The 10,201-nt window shown below is 44.2% G+C and overlaps 1 protein-coding gene across 4 annotated transcripts in view; it reads right to left on the bottom strand.

Moving 5' to 3' along the window:
• Positions 1-164: 164 nt before the first annotated feature.
• Positions 165-10,201, bottom strand: part of LOC139406989 (arf-GAP with SH3 domain, ANK repeat and PH domain-containing protein 2-like) — a 48,980-nt gene continuing 38,943 nt past the window's right edge. For 2 of the 4 annotated variants that reach the window (XM_071150214.1, XM_071150216.1), the window contains 11 exons: positions 8,328-8,413; positions 7,952-8,067; positions 4,799-4,866; positions 4,418-4,531; positions 3,893-4,169; positions 3,148-3,249; positions 2,685-2,955; positions 2,368-2,429; positions 1,516-1,598; positions 1,235-1,354; positions 165-1,101 (listed from right to left, as the gene is read on the bottom strand). In XM_071150214.1, the coding sequence (XP_071006315.1) occupies positions 1,027-1,101; positions 1,235-1,354; positions 1,516-1,598; positions 2,368-2,429; positions 2,685-2,955; positions 3,148-3,249; positions 3,893-4,169; positions 4,418-4,531; positions 4,799-4,866; positions 7,952-8,067; positions 8,328-8,413 (1,374 nt within the window). In that variant the 3' untranslated portion in view covers positions 165-1,026. Of the gene's footprint in view, positions 1,102-1,234; positions 1,355-1,515; positions 1,599-2,367; positions 2,430-2,684; positions 2,956-3,147; positions 3,250-3,892; positions 4,170-4,417; positions 4,532-4,798; positions 4,867-7,951; positions 8,068-8,327; positions 8,414-10,201 lie in introns of those variants that run through there. The other 2 variants (XM_071150215.1, XR_011634048.1) reach the window with 2 other exon arrangements.

The raw sequence follows: 10,201 nt of genomic DNA, 5'->3' as shown, positions 1-10,201 counted from the left end.
GGGGGCCTCAAGGAAAAACATTGGCTGGTGTTAGAAATACCAGGTGCAATTTTTGGTCCCAGTCCGCCCCAGAATCAGATAATGGTTCTGTTCATAATCATCAAATGGAGTGACCACTACAGATCTGTCTTAACCGACTGCAATGAAGACAAAACACACAATGAGCCATTTCACATTTTAATGAATAACCATGGACATGTAAAGAACATGAGGGAAGAGGAAAATGTAGGATGTACATTCCTTTCAATTATCTCAAATGTTACAGCTACAATATACATACAGAGTTACCCTGCAACCCTTTTTCCAGCATCATATATTCACAAATGCTCTCTTGATAAATTAGATTCCATGTTAGATTCAAACATATCAGTTTCCCATCAGCAGAAGCTGTCATAGGATGATCATGCTCGGTGATACACAGCAATGTAATGACTGATGTAATATATAGACTTTGAGTGGTTGTAGTACAATACGTTTTTTATTATACCAAGTTAAACTTTAAATACGCATCTGAATTGATAACACAATAGCGAAATATTGAATTTAAAGACAAGTTTGACTGTATCTTCAAGGATGCACTGTACTGTGTGGACTTTAAATCAAATATAATCAAGCAGAATCTTGCTCCAGTTATTTCCAGTTGTCCCAGCAAACCAAGTGGAAATATACTTTCTCAAAACTTAGCATGCAGGTTGAACAGTTTCCCCCATTTCCCCCCCAAATATTCCAGCATTGTAGATTAGAACATTCTGTTGGCAGGTCAGAGGTCACCTAGTCATCATCTTTGGCTGTTTGGATGCATGAGAATATCACCACCCACACATGTGATGTGCACATCCCACACCTCTTTCACTCATAGACATTGTTTTTCTCCGGAACGATAACCTATTTCTTATATAGTGCACTACTTATAGGGCTCTGGTCAAAAGTAGTGCACTATATAGGGGATAGGGTGCAATTTTGGACAAGAACAGATAACACACAGCCTAGTAGTGAGCGACAGCTCCGGTCACACCATCAGATGCATCAGTCAGTGATTAAGTGCACAAATGTCACAGGGAAGACTCCTTTCCTAGTCAAATCCCCCTCAATATGTCCCACCTGCAACACACACACAACAGGACACACAGTCAGTGGATCAGAGACATAAGGACACAGTCAGAGGATGTGTGTGTGTGCAGTATGTGTGTGCGTGCCTATGCGTGTGGGTGTGTGTTGGAGCTGTTGTACTTACCCACCACTCCTGGTCCTCCTCTCCATCCACTACAATCACCTCTCCCTCTGTGAACGTTAGCTCATCTGGGTTATCAGCTAAACAGCTGTAGCGGGCTTTCACCCTCCTGGACCTCTGTTTCTAAGGGACAAATAATAATAAGTTAGACAAGAAGATGTTAGTTCATGTTTTTTTGCAAGTGTTCAATAATCAGTGTAAATATGATATTACTGTATTGCTATAATAGCCTGTGTGTTAGGTATTGATTGCATGCCACTGATTGGCTGAGTTGAGGATCTCACAGGGAGGTTAGCGCGGGGCTTGGGTGTTGGTGGAGGAGTTGGACCAAAGCTCGGAGGGGATCCAGTTACAGGTGCATTCTTTACTGCTCACACACAAGCAAAAAGACACATTGGAACATTTAATCATTGTAATTTTACCAACTCCATTATTCGAACCAATTGGCATGACAAATCCATAAGGAATTGGCAAGAAAGAAGAAACAGACTGGCACCCAGATGAATAAAAACAAAGCTCTATAAAACCAGAGCAGGCTAGTTATTAGATATTGTAGGCTGAGTGTACAAAACTTTAGGAACACCTTCGTAATATTGAGTTGCACCCCCTTTTACCCTCAGAATAGCCCCAATTCATCGTGTCATGGCCACTACAAGGTGTCGAAAGCGTTCCACAGGGATGCTGGCCCATGTTGACTCCAATGCTTCACACAGTTGTGTCAAATTGTCTGGATGTCCTTTGGGTGGTGGACTATTCTTGATACACATGGGAAACTGTTGAGAGTGAAAAACCCAGCAGTGTTGCAGTTGTTGACACAAACTGGTGCGCCTGGCACACACCATACCCTGTTCAAAGGCACCTAAATATTTTGTCTTTCCCATTCACCTTCTGAATGGCACACATACACAATCCACGTCTCAAGGCTTAAAAATCCTTCTTTAACCTGTCTCCTCCACTTCATCTACACTGATTGAAGTATATTGAACACTGATTGAAGTATATTGAACAATCAGGTTTCATAGCTTTCACCTTGAGTCACCTGGTCAGTCGTGGAAAGAGCAGGTATTCCTAATGTTTTGTACACTCAGTGTATACTAAAAATGTGTGAATGGTATTTGAGTGTGTGATGTGTTTACCGGATCTATTAGTTTGTCCAGCAAGCCTGCCGGGTGGTCCTTTAGGCATGGGTTTATCTGAACTGAAACCACACACACATTAATTGTCTTAGTTATCTGATAATACATATCATTATAAACCTAATACAATTAAATGAGAACATATGAACCTGAATTGGTCAGCGGACGTATCAAGCGTCTCAGAGTAGGAGTGCTGATCTAGAGTCAGGTCCCCCCCTATCCACATAATCATATTTATTGTGATCTAAAATACTAAACTGATCCTAAATCAGCACTCTTACTCTGAGATGCTTGATACATACTGCCCAAGTTCTTACATAGTGGGTGATTTAGTTGATTTGGACCGTGCGACTCTGCTTCTGGGATGGTGGGCTGGTACAGGAGGGGGCTGTGTGAGTCGGAAGGAGGGTGCAGGGGGCACTGTTGGCGGGAATGGTGGTAGTGGGATGATGGGGGACACTGGAGGCCCAGGTAATACTGAAGGTAGTGGTGGTAGAGGAGCAGTCTTATGGCTTCTAGACTCCATCACACTGGTCCTTTTACTCACCAGGGGAGGCGGAGCAGCAGGTGGAACAGCTGGGGGAAACACTGGATGGAGACAAGGGAGTGATATCAATCAGTCAAATGTATTTAAAAAAAAAAAAAAGTTTAACATCGGCAGTTGTAACAAAGTGCTTATACAGTACTTAAATCGTGTTGTTGTGCCAGCAGCGCAGCATAATCACATGAGGGATAGGTCAGGAGCTAGTACTATCTGGTAATATAATGTAGTGCACTTACCATTCATGGAGCTGTTACGCTCCGGGATGTGAGGGTTCGGGGGGTCTGAGGAGGACCTCTGTCTACCCACCACCTCCATATGAGCCTGCTTCCACCCTGGGCCTACAAGGTTACAGTCATAGGGTCAATCATGTGTAGGGTGCAGTCTTTCGGATGGGACGTTAAACGGGTGTCCTGACTCTCTGAGGTCGTTAAAAAAAGATCCCATGGCACTTATCGTAAGAGTAGGGGTGTTAACCCCGGTGTCCTGGCTAAATTCCCAATCTGGCCCTCAAACCATCACGGTCACCTAATAATCCCCAGTTTACAATTGGCTCATTCATCCCCCTCCTCTCCCCTGTAACTATTCCCCAGTTCGTTGCTGCAAATGAGAACGTGTTCTCAGTCAACTTACCTGGTAAAATAACGGATAAATAAAATAAATAAAATCATTTATTTATACTACAGTTTGGCATCTGGTGTTTAGTTCATTATTCCAGCAATCATGTCAAGGAACTGTAATCTATGACCTAGTGCTGGGCTGTTTAATTCTGGTCTTGGATGGCCGAAACATTTCCGATTTATGTTTCTAACTTGGAGCTGATTGCACTCACCTGGTGACGTAGGTCTGAATCAAGCCCTGATTAGGAGAGTGAAAACCTGAAAAAGGGTTTTGGCCCAATAGGTCTGTAATTGAACAGCCCTGACCTAGAGCATGACTTATGCTCTATGACCTATGGCCGATTCTCATTGCCAATGGACTGACCTTTGCTGGTGTTCCTGGGGGGCAGGGGTGGGATGTGTAACCCCGGTCCCCCTGGCATGCCGCGGGGAGGGGGGCTGAGGTCCAGGATGGCGCCATAGGTCTCATTGTTCATCATCATGCTGGGGACATGGGCTCTCTGCTTGTCCCTGACCAGGCTGGCTGCGTCGCGGGCCAGGGAGGCCATGTTGAGACCTCCAGGCATGGGACCCATGGGACCATTTCCTGGGACAAAACAGCTGACCGGACGCTCCTGCTCTGGCCGTCTTTGGGGGATGGGCTGGGAATGGGCGATAAAGAGTGTAAGTAGGCTAGTGTAGTATAAGCTAGTATGCTATTGATGTAATGTCTTCAACTAAGGTTGAAGTACTATAGTACTCACTCAAGTACTGACTCGTGCATTTTTGGCAAAATAATTCAACTAATACAGCAGTACAGGTTTGCCTGGTATACCATAAAATCATGGTTAGAAGAATTTGTGAATTCTATTAGAGTTTTGAGTTATGAGGTAGAGGCTATCCAACTCACCTTGTCCTCCATCTCGTCTTCGCTCTCGTCCAGGTCGTCGTCTTCGTTCTGGAGCCGCCACTCATATTCCACATGCACATGGACGTTAAACTTCCCCGTCATAGCCTGGGTCAGCTGGACACCACAAATACAGTCAACCTTTACCATTACCCATGTTGATAAAACAGAACCCTGGACCATCCTCTAAGACAGCTGGATCATCAAATTCAAAGTAGGTGCCACACATCGGTGGTGGATGAGTTGAGTTTCCCCTTACTTTGTAAAGCGCTTTGGGAACCTACGTGGAAAAGCACTCTACAAGGCCAATCAATTATTATTAGTATATTGTTACAGTGTTCAAATCCATGTGACCTTTAGATTCAATTCAAAGACTGCACTCACCAGCTCTTCACACTGTGGATGTCTGAGGCGCTTGGCGATGTCCATTGGTGTTTCTCCTGCCTCGTTGGCTGCACACAGACAGACAAACCAATTTATGTGTTTCTTATATATATATATATATATATATATATATATATATATATATATATATATTTACACACACACACACACACACACACACACACACACACACACACACACACACACACACACACACACACACACACACACAGTACAAGTCAAAAGTTTTAGAACACCTACTCATTCAAGGGTTTTTCTTTATTTTTACTATTTTCTACACTGTAGAATAATAGTGAAGACATCAAAACTATGAAATAACACATATGGAATCATGTAGTAACCAAAAAAGTGTTAAACAAATATATTTAAAATGTTTGATTCTTCAAATTAACCACCCTTTGCCTTGATGACAGCTTTGCACACTCTTGGCATTCTCTCAACCAGCTTCACCTGGAATGCTTTTCCAACAGTCTTGAAGGAGTTGTTGGCTGCTTTTCCTTCTCTGCATTCCAACTCATCCCAAACCGTCTCAATTAGGTTGAGGTCAGGTGATTGTGACGGCCAGGTCATCTGATGCAGCACTTCAATCACTCTCTTTCTTGGTCAATTAGCCCTTAACACTTTTAACACTTTTTTTGATTACATGATTCCATATGTGTTATTTCATAGTTTTGAAAATAGTACAAAATAAAGAAAAACCCTTTAATGAGTAGGTGTGTCCAAACTTTTGACTGGTACTGTATATGCAAATTATACACTGTAGTCATCTTGGTTTTCTGACCCTTGGCTTTGACCCTGTGTGTCTCCAGAATGCAGAGTTTATGAGCAGTCTGGAGTCAGCCTCCGTACGGATCTTCAAACCCCCTGCCATTTCAGCCCTGCGCTTCCAGGCCTCTGGCCCCCAGCAGACCAGCACTCCCCCCATCCAAGCCCCAATTCCAGCTCGAACCCCTGGGGCCCAAGTCCCAACCTCCACTCCCAGCCCTAGCCAGAGTCCCCTCCCCCCCCTCCATCCAGGAGAACCCCAGTTTTGACTCCCACCTGGATGAAGAGGCCTTGGAGGGCGACTTTCCCATGGAAAGTCCTGTATATATACACACACTGTATATATACAGTTCCAAAAAGGTGTTAAACAAATCAAATATATTTTATATTTGAGATTCTTCAAAGTAGACACCCTTTGCCTTGACAGCTTTCCGCACTCTTAGCATTCTCTCAACCAGCTTCATGAGGTAGTCACCTGGAATGCATTTCAATTAACAGGTGTGCCTTGTTAAAAGTTAATTTGTGGAATTTCTTTCCATCTTAATCCGTTTGAGACATTCAGTTGTGTTGAGACAAGGTGGGGGTGGTGTACAGAATATTTGGTAGTAGACCAAGTCCATATTATGGCAAGAACAGCTCAAATAAGCAAAGAGAAACGACAGTCCATCATTACTTTAAGACATGAAGCTCAGTCAAGCCGGGAAAGTGTCAAGAATATGGATAGTTTCTTCAAGTGCAGTCGCAAAAACCATCAAGTGCTATGATGAAACTAGCTCTCATGAGGACCACCACAGGAAAGGATGCCTCAGAGTTACCTCTGCTGTAGAGGATAAGTTCATTAGATTTACCAGCCTCAGAGATTGCATCCCAAATAAATGCTTCACAGAGTTGAAGTAACAGACACATTTCAACATCAATTGTTCAGAGGAGACTGCGTGATTCAGGCCTTCATGGTTGAATTGCTGCAAAGAAACCACTACTAAAGGACACCAATAAGAAGAGACTTGCTTGGGCCAATAAACACGATGAATGGACATTAGACCGGTGGAAATTTGTCCTTTGGTCTGTTGAGTCCAAATGTGCGATTTTTGGTTCCAACCTCTGTGTCTTTGTTAGACGCAGAGTAAGTGAACGGATGATCTCTGCATGTGTGGCTCCCACCGTGAAGCATGCAGGACGAGGTGTGATGGTGCTTTGCTGGTGACTCTGTCAGTAATTTATTTAGAATTCAAGGCACACTTAACCAGCATGACTACCACAGCATTCTGCAGCGATACACAATCCAGTCCGGTTTGCACTTAGTGGGACTATCATTTGTTTTCAACAGGACAATGACCCAACACACCTCCAGACTGTGTAAGGGCTATTTGACCAAGAAGGAGAGTGATGGAGTGCTGCATCAGATGACCTGGCCTCCACAATCACCTGACCTCAACCCAATTGAGATGGTTTGGGATGAGTTGGACCGCAGAGTGAAGGAAAAGCAGCCAACAAGTGCTCAGCATGTGGGAACTCCTGTTGGACTGTTGGAAAAGCAGTCCAGGTGAAGCTGGTTGAGAGAATGCCAAGAGTGTGCAAAGCTGTTATCAAGGCAAAGGGTGGCTACTTTGAAGAATCTCAAATATATTTAGATTTGTTTAACACTTTTTTAGTTACTACATGATTCCATGTGTTATTTCATAGTTTTGATGTCTTCACTATTATTCTACAATGTAGAAAATAGTAAAAATAAAGAAATACCCTTACATGAGTAGGTGTGTCCAAACTTTTGACTGGTACTGCTTATTTTTTTGGTACTTTTTGGTTGTTTTTTTTTGTACTCTGTACTTTTCTCCCCAATTTCGTGATATCCAATTGGTAGTTACAGTCTTGTCCCATCGCTGGAACTCCCCTACGGACTCGGGAGAGGCGAATGTCAAGAGCCATGTGTCCTCCGAAACACAACCCTGACAAGCCGCACTACTTCTTGACACACTGCTTGCTTGACCCAGAAGCCAGCCACACCAATGTGTAGGAGGAAACACTGTCCAGCTGGCAAGTGAAGTCAGCTTTCAGGAGCCCGGTCCGCCACAAGGAGTCGCTAGAGCATGATGGGACAAGGAAATCTCTGCCGGCCAAACCCTCCCGTAACCAGCACAAAGCTGGGCAAATTGTACGCCGCCTCATGCGTCTCCCGGTCACGGCCAGCTGTGACACAGCCTGAGATCAAACCCAGGTCTGTAGTGACGCCTCAAGCACTGCGATGCAGTGCCTTAAAGACCGCTGCGGCACTCGGGAGGCCCAATTTATGTGTTTCTATGGGACTTGCGTCTGGACTATATAGGGAATAGCGTGTCATTTGGGACATGATACTAGCAGGGCACTTACCAATACTGACCGAGGCCCGGCCCCGCAGCAGCAGTTTCAGACACTCACTGTTGTCTGTAAGGCAGCAGTAGTGCAGTGCCGTGCTCCCTTTGGCTGTCTGCTTCTCCAGGTTGCCACTGACACAGAGCAGACACACCACTGTGGTTAGGACATTCACCTCAAGGGAGTCAACACTTCCCTTCATCGACATCAACAACTAAATAAATATGTCTAATCTGAGAGAACAACTTCTGATCTTACCTACATGTTTTTGTTTACCGTTAAAATACTTTAGTCGAGTTCCCCCTCTTCACATTTGAGATGTTTGCATCTGCTTTTATGAGACATAAACCCAGCATCTTTTCACCCAATCAGTCCTTAAGTAAGGCTTTAGTACCTGTTCTGGGTCAGGAAGTCCACAATATGGAGGGAGTTGCGGTCCACCATTCGTACTGCTAGATGTAGTGCCGTCTCACCCGGTTCCTGAGAGCATGGACAAATACCCTACATGACTAAAAGTATGTTAACACCTGCTTGTCGAACATCTCATTCCAAAATCATGGGCATTAATATGGAGTTGATCCCCCCTTTGCTGCTATAATAGCCTCCCCTCTTCTGGGAGGGCTTTCCACTAGATGTTGGCCACAAGAGCTTTAGTTAGGTCGAGCACTGATGTTGGGCAATTAGGCCTGGCTCGCAGTTGGCGTTCCAATTCATCCCAAAGGTGTTCGATGGGGTTGAGGTCAGGGCTCTGTGCAGTCCAGTCAAGTTCTTACACACCGATCTTGACAAACTATTTCTGTATGAACCTCGCTTTGTGCACAGGTGCATTGTCATGCTGAAACAGGAAAGGGCCTTCCCCAAACTGTTGCCACAAAGTTGGAGGTCTAGAATGTCATTGTATGCTTGCGTTAAGATTTCCCTTCACTGGAACTAAGCGGCCTGGCCCGAACCATGAAAAACAGCCCCAGACCATTATTCCTCCTCTACTAAACTTTACAGTTGGCACTATGCAGTCGGGCAGGTAGCGTTCTCCTGGCATCCGCCAAACCCAGATTTGTCCATCGGACTGCCAGATGGTGAAGCGTGATTCATCACTTCAGAGAATGCGTTTCCACTACTCAAGAATCCAATGGCGGAAAGCTTTACACCACTCCAGCTGATGCTTGGCATTGCGCATGGTGATCTTAAGTTTGTGTGCGGCAGCTCGGCCATGGAAACCAATTTCATGAAGCTCCCTACGAATAGTTATTGTGCTGACGTTGCATCCAGAGGCAGTTTATAACTCGGTAGTGAGTATTGCAACTGAGGACAGACGATTTTTACATTCTATGCGCCCTCCAAACACTTTGCGGCTGAGTCGTTTTTCCTACATGTTTCCACTTCACAATAACAGCACTTAAAGTTTACCAGGGCAGCTCTAGGCAGGGCAGAAATGTGACGAACTGACTTGTTGGAAAGGTGGCATGCTATGATGGTGCCACGTTGAAAGTCACTGAGCTTTTCAGTTCAGCCATTCCACTGTCAATGTTTATCTATGGAGATTGCATGGCTGTGTGCTCGATTTTATACACCTGTCAGCAACAGGTGTGGCTGAACTAGCCGAATCCACTAACTTTAAGGGGTGTCCATATACCTTTGTATATATAGTGTAGCAAAAGGTATATTACAGAAGCATACATGCATATCGGCAAAAAAACAGTTTACATTTGAATCAGAGGTATTAACATATGACAAATCAGCAGAACTTTTTTAGTCCACGTTAGAAGTCTGTCATGTGGGGGCATGGTGCAGCAGTAGTGGTAGAGACTGCCATGCACATATTTCTCACAGTACCATGTGTACGAAGCCCCCCACCCTATACTTTTGTACTGTTTTCCCTCTAAAACAAGGTATTCCCAAACCCCAGGGGTAAGGGCAATGCCCTCGGGGGTACGCCAAATAAAAATGTGATTCACATAATTGTATTTATTTATTTTTTATTAAATAAAAAAATAAATCAACAATTCTTCACATTTTCAAACAATACATTTATATTTTCCAAAGGGGCTATACATTTGGGTGAGGTTTTACTCTCCCCCGAGTAGCCTCGTTTCACTGACAATTATTTTTCTTAACCATCTAGTGTTCAGCGAAATGTCAAAACAGGAAGCCTCGTCAAATAATTAACATCCAATCACATTAACCTTTACTCTCTCGCGGGAAACCTTCACTCTTGCATGACAATTTAAAAAATAAGCCACGGGAGTTTTTTGAGCGAGAATATAGACG

The sequence above is a fragment of the Oncorhynchus clarkii genome, chromosome 4 (genome assembly GCF_045791955.1).
Source record: "Oncorhynchus clarkii lewisi isolate Uvic-CL-2024 chromosome 4, UVic_Ocla_1.0, whole genome shotgun sequence".
Taxonomy (NCBI): domain Eukaryota; kingdom Metazoa; phylum Chordata; class Actinopteri; order Salmoniformes; family Salmonidae; genus Oncorhynchus; species Oncorhynchus clarkii.
Note: the sequence above shows the minus strand (reverse complement) of the source record. Positions and strands in the feature narration are given on the sequence as shown.